Source organism: Oryzias melastigma, linkage group LG3 (genome assembly GCF_002922805.2).
Source record: "Oryzias melastigma strain HK-1 linkage group LG3, ASM292280v2, whole genome shotgun sequence".
In the NCBI taxonomy this organism is placed as follows: Eukaryota; Metazoa; Chordata; class Actinopteri; order Beloniformes; family Adrianichthyidae; genus Oryzias; species Oryzias melastigma.
The window spans coordinates 20,388,568-20,408,284 of NC_050514.1; the positions used below are offsets into that span (position 1 = coordinate 20,388,568).

General features: G+C 37.5%; 1 protein-coding gene and 1 long non-coding RNA gene across 2 annotated transcripts in view; one reads left to right on the forward strand and one right to left on the reverse strand.

Annotated features, from left to right (window-relative positions):
- Positions 1 to 419: 419 nt before the first annotated feature.
- kiaa1549lb (KIAA1549-like b) overlaps positions 420 to 19,717 on the reverse strand; it is a gene marked incomplete at its 5' end in the record, with an annotated part of 70,629 nt that continues 51,331 nt past the window's right edge. Inside the window, 10 exon segments of the mRNA XM_024295747.1 lie at positions 420 to 2,729; positions 5,601 to 5,752; positions 6,029 to 6,177; positions 6,730 to 6,824; positions 7,187 to 7,552; positions 11,307 to 11,439; positions 14,222 to 14,454; positions 15,592 to 15,716; positions 16,511 to 16,641; positions 18,732 to 18,922. Coding sequence (XP_024151515.1) covers positions 2,463 to 2,729; positions 5,601 to 5,752; positions 6,029 to 6,177; positions 6,730 to 6,824; positions 7,187 to 7,552; positions 11,307 to 11,439; positions 14,222 to 14,454; positions 15,592 to 15,716; positions 16,511 to 16,641; positions 18,732 to 18,922 — 1,842 coding nt within the window. The 3' untranslated portion in view covers positions 420 to 2,462.
- On the forward strand, positions 10,986 to 16,679 carry LOC118598178. The gene is made up of 3 exons (XR_004947297.1): positions 10,986 to 11,112; positions 12,063 to 12,140; positions 16,542 to 16,679. It is a non-coding gene; the product is annotated as an uncharacterized LOC118598178 (long non-coding RNA).

Consider the following 19,717-nt stretch of genomic DNA (forward strand, 5'->3'; position numbering starts at 1 on the left):
TTTAGATTAAAGGTTGTGACCTCTGTTTTGCCAGATCCCTAAAAAATAAAATATGTATATATATATATATATATATATATATATATATATATATATATATATTTGAGAAAATATTTTTAGATAAATGTATACGTATATAACGTAAAAGGATTTTACTGTACTGATCTGCAGGTCAACCAAGCTAGTGTCCCTCAACGGTCTTACTTTGAGTCTTGCATTAAGGACATTTTTCAGAAAGAAGAAAAAGTTTCAGTAACCATCCTTAAAATTCAAGTGTCTGTATCAAATGACCTAACCATGCTAACTCAGCCTCCTAAGGATCAAGTGGTGAGAAGCGTGTTAACAAAATCTGTTGACATAACTCATGGCCAATGTAATGTGCAAAATCGCATTAATAAAAAGCAATGATACATATTGAGCATTTTTCTAGTAAAATGTTTTATTTCATTTCAGTCATTTAGGCTAATATTTCTTTCAGACTCCATCTGCCCCAAGTGTTAGATCAGTCAAACAGCAAATTCAAGCAGAGGGAAAAAACAGAATATTAGGAAACCCGTCAGGAAGACAAACAACAGAAAGGGTTTTATGTGTATACTGTAGCTCACATTATAGTTCATATTGTAGAATTAATCTGTATTTGTTGAGAGAAATAAATCTCCTGAAAATACATTTTTAATGGTACCAGTATCAAGCATGAGAATTCAAAAAAATATTTGTTTTTTTGACAAAACAAAGGATTCTATGTTCTATGAATGTGCTGCACTTTAAAAAAAGAGTTAAGATTGTAAACCAAAATAAAAAAAAAAAGTTTCTGGTGAAGAAGAGACTATTTTACAGGGCATAAATGCAAAATCTAAATGAAAAAATATGCAAAAACATAATTTAAAAAAAATGTGATAAAGAAGGGTTTAATCAATTCTTTAAAGGCTTTAAACATCAAGGTTTGCTAATGAAGCAACATCACTGTAAAAAAAAAAAAAATTGAATCTGCAATTACCTTCTGGCTTTCCGTTATTAATAATGATTTAATCAGTAAAATGTTAAACAGGATGTGTAGAAAAACTTACCACAGCCCATCTGTGGACTGTCCCTCAACATTTTCATCAAACCTTCCAAAGAAATGGGATGGTAGTACAATATGAGAAGAAACCCTCTTCTTTACTTTGAACAATGGCCTGAAGTGAAACAGCCTAAAACAAACAAAATAGACTGACCATGCCGAATAATTGAGCGCTGCATATTTGTATCATCTTTCCATAAAAAGTAAGCTTCAGAAATTGTGGATTAATTTATCTCCAATTAAATAAAGCTCATCTGTCTAAGTCATATTTGAAAAATACTTTGATTCCCTCTTAAATTTCATTCTTAGTCAGCTTCTCTGTTTTAAAAATGCTTAATAAACATGTTTTTACATTTGTATACAGCTTTATTGAGCTTACATGCATTTGCTTAGCACCACTGTGGACTCACACATAAGGCCAGGGTTCCACAGGAACAGGGGTTCCCCTTCATGTCCTTCCCATAAAACTTCATAACTGTTTCTTCATTGAAAATGATGAAGAAAAAACAAAAACAATCAGGAGAAACAAAAATGTTGTGGATTCTATTTGCATCAAATCCTCCAAAACCTCACTCCTCAACATAAAACTGCTGAAGTTCACCTATTTGCAGATATTAACCTACATAAAATATTCCATTCTGGGCATTTTAAAATATACTGATCTTTCTGTAAAGATAAAAGGTGCTACTTACATCTGCATTCTTTGCACACACTTCATTATTGCATGATAAAACTATTTTAAAAACATAAACACAAATGCTCTATCTTTGATACATTACATGATCATAGATGAATTTAAAGGTGGGATTTTGCATTGATTAGTCAATGGATTAATTGCCAGAGTACAGTTTGAAACTCCGAATTACAAACATTTGTTCGGTAACGTTTGGCAGGCCAACATTGATGTAGCCAGACTAGTTTGAAGCTGATGCTCTATAAAAGGAGATTAAATACACAATGTCCTTAAACTGTACATGCTCATATACACTGTGATTTGAATGTAACTGTCTGACAGGAAAGATTTGGTCCACTCATTATGACGAAATGTTTTACTCTTATCTGTTGGTGCACAAGAAAACAGAAAAAAAAATCTAGCAAATTCTGAAAAGTTCTTATGACATTTCTACTCAAAGACAAGTGTGTAATCATTTGAGACATCTTCAACGGAGAATGTTCCAAAAGGTCACATGAACGTACCCCTTTCCATTAATTCATGAGCTGAAATACACTAAGGAGTGTAAAATGAAGTCAAGAAGTGGAGGATGAGCAGGTAAAGAAGAGCAGTCTTCCTTACAGTACAAATATTAAAAATGAGTCTAAAAGAGTCCGTCTGTCCTCGCAGTTTATTTGGAGACAAAAGCAGAGATAATCGTCTCTTGCTCACGCGGGAGGAGTTTGAAACCTAGAACTCTGACATGTCGTTTTGCTTCTTTGCCAGCTTAGCCACCTCTTGCCTGATAGCCTGCACGAGTGCAGAGGTGGAGAGGCTGCTCAAGGGCAAGCTGTCCATGTCCTTAAGCACCTGGGGCAGACTCTGCTCAGATATCGTTCTGGGAGCAGTGGGGGACTGCTCCAGCGTCTGGCTGTACTGTTGCAGTGGGAGCCTGGACGGGCTTCCCTGTGGGTAACGAGGATTAGGAAAAGCCTCAACATACCCAGGTAGAGGAACCTAGAAAAACATAACAAAACCCAAATGAGAGATAAATCAATCCGATTGCAGACAGTTTTTAGTTTTATTTTAAAACATTTGTATTAGCAGCTAACATTGATGGGACATATAGGAAACATGTATGTGGAAGAAACAGCAGAAAAACACCAAAAGCCTCGAAGAGGAAACTAGAAAATGTAGCCAGTGTAGCATATAACATTTTTATAGAGCCCTTGTATTTGACATCAAAGTAAAATATATATATAGACCAGGGGTCTGCAACCTGCAGCTCCAGAACCACAAGTGGCTCTTTTATGTCTCCGTGCTGGCTCTCTGGCTGAGTTAAAATTAAAATAGTAATTTTCAAAAAACTTAGAGCTTAGCTTCTATTTTAGCAACATGCTAACGTTCTTTGGTAGTTTGTTTTCTACTGGGGTTTTTAGGCTAATGTAGAGTTGAGCTTCTATTTTAGCAACATAATAACATTTTTGGCTAATTTAGTTTACTGAGGAATTTGAGGCTATTTTGGAGTTCAGCTAGTAATTGAGCATTGAGCTAGCTTTTTTGGCTAACTGGCCTCCAAAGAGTTTTTTATACTAATTTGGAGTTTAGCTAATATTTTAGCAATATGCTAACATTTTTTGCTAATTTGTTATCTACTGGGGTTTTTAGACTAATTTAGAGTTTTGGTTTTATTTTAGCAACATGCTAATATTTATGGCCCATTTAATTTACTGAGGAATTTTATGCTAATTTGGATTTTAGCTAGTAATTAAGCAACAAGCTAGCTTTTTCTGTAATTTGGCCTCTACTAAAGGTAAAAGGAAAAAATAAAAAATAAAAATCCCATTTTGATATATAGTAGTTTCTTTTTATATTTTTGCTTTTGTTGGTACCAAAAATACTTCACATAATTCATATTTATTTAAAAAAAAAGCAATAAGAAGTTCATAAAGGCAAAATAGAATTTCCTAAAGCCTAAAGTAAGACTATATGGCTCCTTCTATTTTTTGATCAATAGATAATGGGCACAAATGGCTTTTTTACTGTTAAGGGTCGCCGACATCTGATATAGACAGTCTAAATAATGCTGGCTTTTCCTGTATAGAAGTCAAAAATGGCCTGCTCTACTTTTTTTTAAATGTTTTCCTGTGAACATGAATATGCTGTAGTATCCATTTCTTCTTTTTCTGCACTGAAATGCAGAGACTTTTGAGTGTCTTTAATTTGTTGTTTTTTAGTCTATTTTTTTTAAATTTATTTGTAGATCTCGGCTTCTCAAACGCCTTGATTCCATCTCATCCACCAGCCCCCCTCCCTTTATTTCTCTAACAGGTTGAATGACAGAACCCAGGCCCGACGAGTGTCTCTGCGTGGTGCATTCACTGAGCTCCGGACATTAGCGGACCCAAACAGACACTCAGCCTAACCTATATATCTATGAGCCCAACTCAGTCTGGCAGAATACATTTTACATATGGAGCAAACTGGACAAAGAAACTAAAAATACAAAAACAATTGCTGCCTTTAAGCGTGTTATTAAAAGTTCAAATGTTAGGCAAATATTATAGATAATGTGTAGAAAAATTATTTCATAAAAATTTAAGTAGTTAATGCCACTGAACCTTGCGCATGTAAAAATGATTAAGTGAAGGTTTGTATAGATAACTATGTAAATGTGTAAGTATTTATCTTTATATATTCATTTAAAATGTAGGCTGTGATTATTTGTGAAAAGATCATTTTTATTTTCTTTGTTTGATGTACTTTTGTTGATTTAGCAAGAGGGACAGATATGTTTTTCTTCTTTCTGCTCCTTTTCATTTATTAACGCTATAATTTCATATTGTATTATTTTGATTTTATATATTGTTATTACATAAAAAATAGTTTACAAAAAACTGTTTTTTTTTTCAGAAAAAAGGTTCCACACAATCAAATCAATCAATTATTAATGGATCAGTTCTTAATGTTCTACATTTTCTCTGACAAACTGCTTTGTTTAGCTGATGATGTCCGGAGCTCAGTGAACGCACCAGGCAGACATGCTCTTCAGCCACGGGTTCTGTCATTCAACCTGTTGTCTGGGGTTTTATGGAAATAAAGGGAGAAGGGCTGGTCCATGCGACGGAATTAAGATGTTTGAGGAGAATAGATCCACTGATAAGAGACTAAAAAACAACTTTTGTGGAGTCTTTTCTTCTACTATTTTTGTTGTTAACCACAAAATATAGAGACTTGAATCAGTCTCTATATTTTCAATTCTCTGCGTCTCTGTGCGAGAAAGGGAAAGAGGGAAGCTACAGTAAAGTATTCATTATCTTGTTATCATGAGAAAACAATAAAAAAAGAAAAATAAGGCAGACCGTTTTTGGCTTGTGCACACCAGCACCTTTCTTTTGTGCATAAGAAGCCATTTCTTTTTATATTTTTGTTTTACTTTGACGTCCGTTTTCCTCTCCTGCTGATTACCTGGATCAGGTGTATTTAACCAATGGCAGGCACTGGACCTCAAGGCCTGGAGTTTCACTCCTGTGCTTTAGGGGCTCTGTATTTTAGGTCAAATGCAAATCATTCTTTTTGTGCAAAGGTAGGGTCTGATCATAATTAATGAGAGAAGATGCTAAAATAAAAAGTATAGGTGATTATTCATGTTCTTCTTTAAGTCTTTACATCCATACTGTAGTAACTGCATCTTTGTTCTATACAAATTAATCAGTGACACTTCACTGGACTTCAGAAAAAGTCATAGTTTGCAAATGTTTCACCAATAAGAGATGAAAAAATGACATTTAAAAAAATGCTGTAAACTTATATGATGATTTTCCTCCTTTTAATTGTCTTTTTGAAGGGCTCCAGAAGTTCAAAAGTTGAATCAACTAGCTTTCTTACAGAATCAGCCCACTGTGGGGCGACATCCTCTGGTTCTGGTGGGTAGGACATCCAGGACGGACTGTGGTAGGAGGTGGGTGAAGTGGAGACAAAATAGTCTGAGTAACCAGTTCTGGCAGCTGGGATCGCATAGACGGCTGTTATTGGGTTTCCTGTTTGAGACAGACAGAGACGTTATTCATCCATCTTCTATTTCCACTTTTTCTTGTATCACTAGAGGTGCTGGAGTCTTTCATACTTCAGGGTAAAGGCAAGTGATGCCTAGACAAGGAACATTTTAATTTAAAGGGATGATTTAAAGTAATAAATCAATTTATAAATAAAGTTTAAGAATAAATCCCATCACGCTCAGATAAAACACACATTCAAACCAGAGTCTTCATGCTCTGAGACAACAACTCTGACCGCCTCTTGAAAATAATCTTTACCTGAGTAGTTTGACACAGGCTGCTCCGCAGTGACAGACGGAAGGGCCGCTCTTATGGGTGGCCCATATGGGTTGCTGTCATGTTGACCCCTCATTTCAGTGACAGACATCTCTGAGCTCCTTCCCTTTGGCCCCAAGTCAGAAGTAGAACTAAGTTGAACAGATATGGAAGAACTCTTAAAAATGTAAACTGCTTTACCACTAGATGGCAGGCTTGCTCCACGTGAAAAAGTGACTACCTCATTAACATTCCTTGCATCACTCTATAAGCTTGTTTCGGATCAAAATCTATGCAAGGCCTGAAATTACCATGGTGAAGGCATGTGACCTAATAGCCTGAGGATGCGTTTGAAGATGATGAAACGAGGAATTTCTCAGCAGTCTGAGGATGCTGAGGACAGATCGTGTGTTTATTGTTTGCTGCTCTTCCTTGATCTCTCCTTCTCCTCAGCCCAGTCAGTGGAGGTGGACAGTTTCCTCTCATTATTATAAAGCTTTTGCTTTTTTTAAAAAAATTTTACAGGTCATATAACACTTGCTGCAGAAAGAACTGATTACAACTCCAATCATACCTAAGAGGTTGAACTTTTTCACTTCAAAAAATGTTCACTCTCATTTAAAATTTTGTAAAGTGCCTCTGATTGCCCACATTTAACAATCAAATCAAATACCTGGACTTGTCTTGCATCTGATCAGCCTTACCGTCTCAAGGGGGTCCGGGGTGGGGGGCCTGTGCGAGGTGGTAGAGGGGGAGGAGAGCCAACCGCAATCTCAGGAAGCTGGGTGAAGCGAAAAGCCTTTAAAATACAGCAAAAGTCAAGTTTAAATAAGTTTGAAGAAAGTGTTTATGGCTAGTTATGTGAGGTGCAGCAGACAGGGAACAGAGCATGATCAGTTTTATAGAATCAATAAAGATGGGTACCCAAGATGAAACTAATTTACAGAAAAGAAGAAAAATGTTACATCTAATCAATCATTTACTGTAGCACAGACGTTATAACTATGTAAAGCAAATGTGGCATGGAGAACAAAATCAGTGTCCAAAACATTGTGAAATTTTTAAAATAGTTCACCTTCTTTACATTTATTTAGTTGTCAAACTTTGACTTCTCTATTGTAGGTAAAACACAATAATGTCCAGAAAGAAGAGCTAACATACTGGCTTAGGCAGGCTGCACTGATACGTGTCCACTCCATAAGACGGTACCCACTGAAGACCCCCGCAGCTCATGGTGCCCGGAGCACTTGTCACCACGTCCGCATAGGAGAAGGGAGGGGACGTGCTGTAGTGATCAGGAAGGGGGTGGTGGTCGTGGGCGTGTCTCCCAGATGTGGAATGGCCCCCCGAGGCCAGACTGAATGCCTCCTCCAGCAGCAGGTGCATCTGCTGCCTCACTTCATCAATGGATGGCTGTGAGCTAAGGGTGGATGTCTCGGAGTGGCCTTTCAAGCCCCGGCCAAACATGTATCCTCGCTGTCCCATTAGATGATCGACATTAGTCTCCTCGATTAGCTCTGGCTCAGTCTGGAACACGAAAACCACACGAGACAGGCACAGCTAAAGTGGAACACCAAACACTCTTGTACAATTTGAAGTTTTATCTTACACCATTGCCTTTGCTCCATATTTTAACTCAGTCTCCACCCTTTAGCCATTTATTCAGTTTTTAAATGTGGGGACAAATGTACGTGTCAGGACTGCCCTACTTCCTGTGCCAATTGAGAAGCCGGGTGCGCCTCATAAATCAGGCTCCTTTGAAACAAGGGACAGGAGAGATTCTGTGGCCCCACTGGTTCCTGGTTGAAGCCAAGAGATTCGAAAAGGTCTAATATAGTTTGAAGTTAATGTTGTGACATGAATTTAACAGATTTAAACAAATGGACATAGAGAGTTTTACACATTGTAATTAACCCATTATTGGCTGTGCAACAAGTAGTGTGAGAAATTTTTACTCCAAACACTGGTCTCAAATTTCAGGCCTCAAGGGTCAACATCTGACATGTTTTCCAAAAAAAAACTTCCATCGGAGCTTCTATTTGGCAAAACTACAATGGCCCTAAAGTGCAAATCACACACACACACAAAAAAAAAAAAAATCACTCAACACAAAGACACATTAAAGATCATGATGGAAAAAACAAAAAGAAAAGCAAATGATTAAAAAAACAGATTTCCAAAAAAATGAAATGAAATGAAATTAAATCTTAATGAAACCATAAAGTCCAACTCCAATAAGCTTAAGATGTAATGTAAAAGTCTTCCCAGTGGTTTTTAAATTATTATGTAATTTCTTGGCAAAATCAAAAAGTAGTTCATTAGAAATTCACCTCTGAGCATATCCAGCATCGCCTAATGCCAAATAACTTTTGGATGGACAAACATCATTATCCTATCAGTGACATCCCATAATACCTACTTTTTTCTGGTTTCTTCTTTTGCTTCATTTTCTCCGGAAATAACTTTTTTTTTTCAAAATGTTTTCTTTTACATAAAGCTGAAAAAATAGGTACTGGTTATGCTCAGTAATAATCATAAAACCTTTATTAGTGTGCTGACATTCAAGACACATTTGAAAAAACTTAAATATCAAAAATTAAATGTGATCATCCAATCTGTGATATCCCATAATACTTACCTTTTATAGTTTCTTATTGTTTTTTTTTTTATTATTATTTATTTATTTTTTTTATTATGGACATTTATTATTTGTCTTGCTGTTTTCATTTTCATTGTTATTTTTAATACATTTTTGCGTTAGTGTGATTCCACTTCAGGGCCACAGTTCATAAAACACCTGAATCATCACCCTAATCAGACCTAATCAAACCTAATCATAGTTTCTGAAAAACCAGCAGGTGGGTAGTCCTTGACCCATTGAGTCCACTAGCTTTGTCCCAAACCATCATTGAAGATGTAACATGATCATTTGTGGTTTCTTCAAAGGTTTTCTGAATTATTTTGGGTATCAGTATGAATGATTTGAAGTTTTATGATTAATTCACTGCAATGTGGTAATGTGAACTTAAGAAAAGCACGTACTTTTCCAAGCATTTAGCATGTCTGCTGCAATTAATTTTTTATGTTCTTTGAACTTTTGTCATGACTGCACTCTGCAGATAAAACTATGGTTGTGTTTTAACCTAAAAAAAATACAAGAGGCTTTAAGGGCAAAAAATAGCCTCTCAATATGAAACCCTGGGCAATTAAACTCTTGGTTTTCTGCTGTTATAGGTCAAATGGCTTCAGGGTTGGAGGGAGTTCACAAAAATACTTTCATATCCAGCTTAGAATAAAAGTGCATTTTAGTAAAGGTCAGCCCTGTGACTATTTGGAGCACACATACTCTGATGTCATGGCTGAAAAAGCCAAGCATAAAAGCCCTAACAATAAAGTAGACAAAAAACCAGGAGTTTTGAGAAGCATATGTATAAAACAACACTTTTAAAATCTTTCATCTTTTAAAATAACCCACTTCCTCAGTTTGCTTTGGTATAAAACCTCCCACTGGATTTGATCTCATACACTGTGTCTCAAACAGTGAGAATGATGAAACACCCCTCTCTACCAGCACATAAAGCATGACATTTATGGAAATTCACTATGTGGCTGCTTATAAAATATTTTTCATGCGTAAAAACTTATTTCAATGTTAAGTTGAAACTAATATAGATTTTCTTTCTATTATTTTTGAGTGTATGTGTGTGTGTCTCAGGGCCATTGCCACCTTTTTACCATTAGTTGGACAATGAAAGTCATGCTTTGGCAGGAGTGTCACTTGCAGATTTAATCAAACAGTATTTTGCACAGGAGACCAACAAATTAGGTGTGATTAAGGATGCTGTTTGTTAGTGTTGTAAAGTGGTGACACTAAAATCAAGGATTTCTACCATTTATTTTTCCAATATCACCTACATCTCAAACAGTTTCATATATTTGCTTAAATGGAAAAGGTCGAAAATAAAAACAACTCCAATGACACAGACAATTATGTGAATGTAAAAGCTTGGAATGATTAATACATAAAAGTTTGATATTAAGCTGTTATAGGTCACTGAAAGGAAGACAATAACAGTAACATTTAACATAAATGCAGTTTTTAAAGAAAGGAGAATGAAAATGCTCAGAAAGTGTTATAGCTAATGTTCTGAGCTTGTTAGATGTCTATAAAATAACGACAAATTAATAACAAGCTAAACTGATGTCAATTAGAGGGAGATCAGTCTTGAGGGAATAGCCAACTTGTATTTATAGCAGTAGCGAGTTTCTGCTAAAGGAAGATGCTAAGTGTAAGGAACCTGAACCCTAAACTAAACATTATGCGGTTAACACAACAACCAGGTCTTTAGGGATGCTGTCTGATTTTTTTCAGTGCTTTAAAGCTAGAAAACATTGAGTATTGAGTATGTTTGTAATTTACACAGAATCTCTAATAGAGCTGGAAGAATTTAAAGGAGGACCAGCAGTAAACTCAAAGCATATGTGGATGCATGAAATCACTTAGGCAGTTCATCCAGTAAGGCCACAATCACAACCTCTCTTTGGGAATCCTGCAGTTTAAAAAGTTTTCTACATTTTTCTATGCAGAGAAAGCATTAAAAAAGATTATCTTTGTACTAATGACATCCAAATATAGCTTTAAAGGGTGAAATTTGCTAAGTAAACACAACACTGCTGTTTTCAGTGAAATTTACAGATATGATCGGGTCCAATAACCTCTACACTTAGCCTCTAAAGGGATTATGGGTCAGCTTTTTTAACCCTTTGATGCCCGATTTTATTCCAGCTATAAAAAACAAAAAAAAAATCATGTTTTGGTTTTCAATTCAAGAATAAAGTGAACGGAGAAGTGGTTTGATGCATATTTGCACCAATAGGCATCAATAGGTTAACGTTTTACAATAAGTACATAGCAGTTAATATTTAATCATGAATACTGAACCAACAGCAACAGCCATCTGTGATCTTCATCATAAGACAGGAGCTTTTATTTTGGAGTGTTTGCCCCACGAATGACTGATCATATTTTTGCACCAGAATCCCCAACATCCTGGTATTTTCTGCACCATGCAATCAATCTCTTTGTGGTGAGGCTTGTTTAATTTAAATAATTAAATCTGTGTTTATGTGTTTAATACTAAACTGAAAAATCTCAACTTGAGCAACGCCCATAAAATATTAAGATTATGACTGTAATATGTTGGAAAAAATTGTTGTAAAACAGCATTCAATTCCTAAATATCTCATCATTAATAGAGGCGATTGATGACTTGTGACTCACATCATAGCCGCTGTTGCGGATGCCTCTCCTGGGTCTCTCTCTCATTACAAGCAGGTCCATCTCTGTTCCTCCAGGGCTTGGACTGCTCAGACTCTGTCTGCTGCGATAGGCTGCGTGTCCTACCTGGGAGTGCCTGTCAATTTGAGTAAAGAGTGGATTCTGAGGAAGGCAAACCTGAAGTGCAGCAGTTTATTAATTTAATGCTTTTAAATAACTCTCAGTTAAAGAGCGCCAGGCAGCAAAAGACAGTGACAGAAGACCTGCTGTAATAAAGTTTGATTGTGTCACCCCTGACAGGCACACCAGGATAGAGATTAGTAAACAGCATAAAATAAAAGCCATAAAACATTATGACACCAAAATATTAATAATAGGCAATGGTCTATTTAAACTCTTTGACTCAATGTAAAAGGCATATATTTAGAGGCAACAAACAACAAAACTATTATTTTTTCTTAGGTTTCTTGGAATAAAAATAAATAGTTAGAAATAATTATGCTTAAATATGTATTCCTGAACAACAATAATAATTTAGTCTGTAATAGGGTGGCCATGCAGCAGTCATAGTCAAAGCAGCATTTATTCTCAAACTATAAGCAACTTCTACTTTTATTTAGTTAAAGAAATATGACCACAGTTTCCAGCATTGAAGGAAACCAGGCACTGAGCATTCCTTCATTATTATCCTCCCTACAGCCGAATACGGAGATGCAAACATCAATTTATGAGTTTTTTTTTTCTTTTTTTTTTTCTCAGGCAAAAGCTGGAGACTCCTCAACACAGAGGAGGAGATGGATGAAGAAAAATACATTACAATATTTTAACAGATAGCTGGTAGGTTTCAACAGCAAAAATCACATCACTGGGAAAAGGCAGTGTTGGCTTTAGTAAAAGTCCTTGGGCAAGTGTGATCCAGAATTTGAGGGGGACAAAAATTGAGTTGTAAAAGGCAGTGCACTCACATTGCCCTTTCAATTTAAAAATAATGGAAAAAAATCCAAACCTGAATGCACAAAGTCTGACAGAACAGCCTCTAAAATATGGTTATCACTTAAATAAGCAATCATTTCAATAAATTCCCATAGAACAAAGTTGTTTGAGTTGGGCGATAGTCACAAATCCCAGAATGTCACCTAGCGACGACCTAAATGCGGGTTTTTACGTTTTTCAGCAAATTTAGCATGTGACTACAGTGGTGTTTGTATCTGGGCAGTCTTTATGTTCTTTGATTTACTGTAAATTTTTAATCGTCAATACGATCAACATCATTCCAGAAGATTCTAAAGGAGAAAGGTGGCACAAACCGCTTTTCTCCTTCAGAATTCGTACGGAATTATGTTGATCGTGTTAAAGGTTGAAAAGTTACAGTATGAGCAGTGCCTGCCCTGGGTAAAGGCATTCTAGGCGGCCGTCTAGGGTGGGATCTGCTGGAGGGAGCGGCAATTCACAATGATTATATATTAATTTTTCTTTTTTTCTTTTTTTTTTTGTTAAGCATTTTGACGCACCACACATTTTATGTTAAAAAAATGTAAAAATGATAATTTAAAAACGTAAATCCTGTCGCTGCTGCTGTCTAAGCTGGGTTGGGGGGAGGATAGGAGCACACGTGTTGTCGCTGTTAGTGCTTCTTTAAAACTTTAAGGATGAAAACAGGTAGAGGAGGAAACACGGGCTCAAAGCAGAGTTTGTCTGTTTTATTAGTATGAAATTGCTTGGAAATTCACTCCCACCCTGCATTTTGGTCGGAAAAAAAGACAAATTTAACTTGTGATTTAGTGTTTTTCTTTCAACACCTTTACATTTGAAATGATCCTACTTTTTCTTTGAACATTAGCTCACTGGTGGCGCAGTCAGTTAGCGCATTCGCTTTTAAACGAAGAGTTACCTGCTTCGAGCCCCCACCTGGGACACTTGAATTTCATACCCTGTAGGTGGTGCCAAATTCATTTTTTGCTAAGGGCGCCATGCAGCCCAGGGCCGGGCCTGACAGTATGTTAAAGATTTTGTATTTAAGCGACGCCGGCAACGCCTCAGGTGTCAAAGGACTAACATGCCACACTGTGGGCATGGGGGTTTTAAGAAAAGGGTAATATTTTACAGCAACCAGACAATTTTTCTCCAAAAGTTAACACCAATCAGTGGTCACCTGGGCACACTTCGAAATCAGGCAGTGGCAGTCCAGTGACGGGCAAGGATGAGACTCTGCCAGCAGCAGCAGCTCTGATTGGACGATGTGTGATGGCGGCCGTCCATTTCAAGTGCCACCGTCTGCCCGGGGGTATATAAAAAGTGGGCTATTCCGCATGCCTTACGGTCGCCTGAGTGCCACTCTCTACATTCATGACCACGCTAACGATTAAAAAAAAAAAAGAAATCTTGAAGATTCTGCAGATGCCTCCTCATCATATGGTGGCAGTTGTATTTGTGACCGTAGCATTAAGGTGAAGAAAATGCGCAAAGTAAATTTTATATAAAGCTTGTAGTGATGCCTGTCAGCAAAATATATCAATCAGGTGTTGAGGAAAAAGACGTGTAAACACTCTTGGTGTCAGTCTGAGAAAAGACATCCTGGTTTAAGTACATGTGTAAAGCAGAAGCTTCCAGCATCCTGCCAATCCTCTTATCTCCAAAACGCCAGCTCAAGACAGCAGCCGTTTAAATCAGATGGACATGATTCTATCTGCAAACTAAACCAGTGGAAATGCCAACATCAGGAGATGTCAAGTCATGTCTTTGTGGAGTGATTACCAGTGGAGTGCAGAGATAGACAACTCCAATCCCCTGCCCCTCACCTCAATTGATCATTTGCATTAGAGCAATCTCCTCCAACATACCCAAAGGTATACATTCCTATTTCCTTTTAAATTCAGGAGAAAAACAGATTCCCACTTGCTCATTCAATCTTTCCTCACCTCTTGTGTGATTTCACATAAGTGGATCCCTGCTCATCGTCAGGCTCTGGAGGTCTTCCATTCTCAATGGCCCTTGTTTCATCGGCGTGGCGTTGTCTCTGCACCATGGCTCCAGCTCCACTACTGTTGCCGTTGGCAGATGGAAAGTCATAATAGCCTTTTTTCTTTGCTTTAAGCCTCAGCTTGTTCCTGTAGTGCTCAATGTCTGATTTCTGCTTCAGTGCCAAGTTGACCTGCAGGCGGGATAAAGCAGAAAAAGGAAAATGCTACAGAGCATGAACAGATTACAGCAGAAACAGACAGGTTCTGCTTTCCGCCTGTCTTATTCCGATTCTGCCCTGAAAAACATTCAAAGGAATGATCGCAGATATTTAGAATGTCGTACACGGAATAGAGACATTGAGTGGGGGAAAACCTCAATTATTTTTTAGATACACTGAAGATCTGATGAGGTGGTTACCCTTCTAAAAAATAATTTTAATAAATGTAATAACACACAACTCCCTTCAAGACCTGACTTATACTCAACTTTTTTAGTGCATCTAGCTACCGTGACCAAATGAACTTGTTATACAGCACGACGCAGAAGTAATACATTTTTGTTGTCTTTTTCTCTCCACCTCCCTGTTTACAGCAGAACACCAAAAAATCACTTTCAAATTATTTTGTCGCACATTTTAACCTGCTGGGAACTCATCCATGAAAAACTGTGAAACTAGTTTTATTTTTCTTTGTTATCTGCAGGAGTCAAAATGAAAACCTCATTTTAACTAGAATTTTCCATGAAATCCCATACAGACATGGCAGTGTGGGCAGACGGGGCCTCAGACAGCTCTGGGTTTCTGCTGTGTGTTGATAATATGAGAGAATATGGCAGTGGCTGGATTAATCATTAATTATACATGAAAATCTGCTGAGTATAATCAGTTAAAGGCAACAAAGCTGATTGGAATAGTTTTATTTTTTGCCAATCAAGGGACTTCAAAAACTGCAAATGGCACCAAGACATTAAAATAAAATAATTTCAATAACAGTGAACACCAGCTCAGTGGCCTTGTGGTAGAGTGTCCACCCTGAGACTGGAAGGTGGTGAGTTTTAAATCCAGGCCAAGTCATATCAAAGACTAAAATGGGACCCAGTGCCCCCCTGCTTGACACTCAGCAATAAGGGGTTGGATTGGGGGGTTAAGCCACCAAATGGTTCCTGAGAGCAGCTGTGACTGCAGCTCACCACTCCCCCAGGGGATGGGTCAAATGCGGAGAACAAATTTCACACACTGCATTTTATGACAGCTAATGGGACTTGAACTTTAACATGCAGTGTTTTATCAAGTGATTTTCTTATATAATGTATGACTCTGAAAATTCACCTCTCCATTTAAAATGACTGAGTCCTGGCTGCGGTTCGAAGACGCCGGGTGTGAGTAGTTGGTCTGCGCCGCCAAAGGCTTGACAGAGATAAGCTGAAGGGAGCCAGATGAGCTGTCATACGGGTCTGTTGAAAGTTCACAAAAACACAACAACAACTGTAAAGTATCAGTCAAAGTACAAAATCCACTGTCTGAACCCTGCAATCAAACCTGGCAACATTCAAACATAGATTGGGTTTATTTAGAAAAAAGAAATGAACAAACTGAGGGAGACAACAGATTAAAGGCTGCAGCAGTGATAAACGAAAGAAACTGACTTTGCACTTTGAATCTTTATCCAACATCAGACAAACTTGATTCAGTTCTATTATCTCTTAACTTTTTTGATGAATTATTCAAATCCAGCCACGACAAAAATCATATTCTGCCAAACTTCGTCTAACTTACAAGCAGAGTGTCTGAATTAGATGAATCTATTATACACCCTCAAGAAGAAGCATTTAGCTTCTGAGAACAGGAATTAAGAGGGACATAATTGAAACTTTTGTAATGCTTTTTACTTGGAGGAGCATGAAAAGTGAGGCTTCACATGGTCCATTTTATCTGCTGATCCTTGCTGCATTGTGTGTGTATTCCTGTGCCACAGCCTCTGGTAGTGTGACATCCTGTATCAAGAGTCTACCTCATGCATATTCATCTGGTCCAGCTCTGCTTACTGCTGAGTGGTTACCTTCCTGCCTATAAAAAAGCTGCAGTGCCATGCGTTTGTCTGAAGGTACCTGCAAGCCTGAGGAAATTAGACTTGGGGAACTGTTTTCACACAGGCAGCGAAAACATTTTTGCCAATTGAAACACCTGACCTTGTCAGCAGGGGAGCAGCGGAGCAAATCATTTGTATTTGCATCTACAAAAGACTCACCATCCCTCTTGTTCGTCTCCTCCTTTTTCAGTTTCTGCTGCGCTGTGACTTTCAGCACCGTCAGGCCCCTGCCGGAATTCAGCCTCTCTGATTCGTTGCTGATGACGGAACCATCTTCACTTGGCAACTTGCTGTGGGTAACCATAGCAACAGTAAAAGGCGGTAAGCTCTCAGGAAGCAAGGCTCATAGTCAGGTTATGTCATCCCTCCCGTCTACACGCTCACCGTTCATTCTCAAGTGTCCAGTTACCATAATATATGTTTACAGCGTTTGTCCGCATAGAGAAATAAGGAGTGTTATTAAATTTTTCTCTACATGCTACCTCTGTTAAGAACACCAGTCACATTAAGACTCCTGAGTTCTGCACATATTTTTTTAAATTACAGACAATTAAGCTGCAACAGTTATCAAACTTTAACAATAGTGCTCTTTTGCGGATTTGCATATAAATCGTTATTCTTCTAAATGAAATCAAAGACATGCATTTTTTGCATCCATGTCCCGAGTGAAGAATGACTGACTCTCCCATTAACTTCATTCCACTGACTTTAAACTGTAGCTGGAATTAGAGCTGATCAAGCCAAGACTCAAACAGCCACGAGGCTGACATCAAAGCACGCGGGTCTATCCCCTCATTGTCTGCTGAAATTGATAACAGCAAAGAGAGTCAGTAGAACAGTGGCCAGCATCCCCAGCTACAGACAAGGGTAGAAAATGCTGGCTCCACTCTACACTCTCAGCTGAAGGGTCATGTCAAGTCATGTGCACCAGCTCTGTTAATGCTAAGTATTTGTGGGGGTTTTGCACTTGTCTGTGTTTTCAAAAGGGTGTTCAAATGAAATAAATATTCAAGAGATGACAAGTAAAGTAGTCAAACATATTAGATTCATAAATGGATATATTTGAAGCTCCTTAAACAATGCTTCATTGGGCTATGTTACAGATTAATTGTGCAGAAAAATGCATACTTGCCCTCTACCACAGTTTATGTATGTCTAGTCTAGAATTGTGTACACATTTAGAAAATTTAGCAGATTTAGAAAAATAAACTTTGAGTAATTTTTAAATTCACTAACATCTTTTTATTTATTTGTATGCATAATGAAACAACTTGGTTTCTTTTGTAACAGACTGTTATGCATCAACCAAGGGATGCCAGTGGTAAATTGCCAGGAAGGGAAAATTAAGGGAACTTCTTAAAGTCATAACAGTCCCAATTCCTGCATTTTTTCCCAATAAATCCTTGATTCTCCTTGGTTTCCCTGTAAGCATCCTGCCTAACCTTTTAGCCAAGCATTCTTTCATAACGACTGTGCATTTTTAGTAATGTTTCTTTGGTTTTTGTCATGTTGTGCTTTCTTTGTTAGTTAGTCTCCCCAGTTTAGGTTGACAATCATCCATAGTTGTCTTTGTTTAGTTCATTATCCTCAGTGTATACAGTAAGTGTCTGGTTTTTAGTTCAATTTCAGGTCATCTGCTTTCTCACCTTTTTGGTTTTCCATGGGGTTTGCTGTGTTAAATTTTGTTTATTAAATGTTTAACCCCTTGATGCCTGGATTTGTTTCCAGCTATGAAAAAGGTAAACTAGACTAGACCAATTGGTTTTGTGTCTGAGTAAAAAACTCAGATACAAAAAGTTTGTTTTGGTTAATTCCTGTTAAAAATTTGTATTTTAAACCAGATGTAAAATCTTCTTTTTTGAAACATTTCACAATTCATCCAAGTGGCTTCATCAGAAAATACGCTCTTCCGCTTCATCCGTCTGGCAAACTTTTCTGATGAATTTTTTCGAGAAAAAAAGATCCAAGTCCAGATGCCATGACTGAACTTCAAGACGTCACCTGGAATAAATGAGAGCCTTCGACGTTCATTTGGAGATGAACTGCTTCCTTGTTTTGCAGAGCTAATGTTATTCAGTAAATTACAGAGTGGAATTTTCAGTTGTTTCAACCTACGTACATATGTTGTCTTTTGGCTGCTTTTCTTTAGAGTTCGCCACAGCGAGTCAGCTGTTTGTGATTCACAAATTTGATTTGTCTTTGGTTTTAGGTTGGACGCCCTTCCTGACCCAACTCTCTTAAAATTGGAACCAAAGCACAAGTTATCCATTCATAATGCAAGCAAATTGTTTTAAAATATTCTAAAAAACAACATGAGTTCTACTTGCATAGATGAGGACTGTTCTTAAAGTGGATTACAGCATTTGGAAGTAGATGATACCTTTTGTGTTTGTCAGCAGGGAGGCTTTTCTTGCTGGCAGTCCCATCTTGTTGCAGTGCCTTTTCTAGTGACAGTGACGTGTCCCGAATTTGTAAGGACATCACTAATGTATCCTGACTGGCAGGTAACATCTCCTCATCTCCCCCCTGTTGGCCCAAGTGCTGCTTGGCATAGTCAAAACCCTGGACAGGCTGATGCACCAAAAAGGAAAGAGAAAGACATGACATTTTAATGTTTCTTTTTTTTTACTCTTAATAAAAATCTGACTTTTATACAAAAATCAAAAGAGTCACATCTAAGCTGTTAAAAACAGGACTGGGATTACAGAGCTGCAGTATCTCTAAAAAGATGAGGGGAGATTTAACTGAAGCCCCCATCTGAGTTTCTGTCAGAGAAAGATCTCACAGGCGCCACCAACATGATCAAATTTGCAGACTTTTCACTAAACTGCAGACATTGAAGTTAAAAAAAGAGGAAGGAGGACGAGTCTAACACACCCAGCATGCTAATAGATAGAAGACATCGCAGTACTATTAAGACTTTTAATACAAACATGCACACATACATGTCTGCTTAAATATTAAGGACTGCTCTCATAAAAGTGTCATAATTTATCAAACACACTTGGTTTGCCTCAGAGCAGGCAAGCTATAGTTCAAAATCAATCATAGAAACCCCTCCTAACATCCTCAATGACACATTTTACAGAGAATGAGGGATTTTCATTAAAAACCATTTAAAGAAACTCGAAGACGCTATATTGATGCAAGAGATTTCATTTTGTCAATGTTTTCGCATGCTTTACCTAAGACGATTAACAAAAACACGCTCAGATTACAACGCTTGGTTTGTTAGAACACCTGATGCCTCTCCATATCTGATGGAATTAAGCTGCATCTTTGACAAGACAACATTTGTGCGTTAAACTGCTCTGAAAGTAGATCCTTTTCAGCTTAATGTAGAACATTTCATTGCTTTCCCTTTAA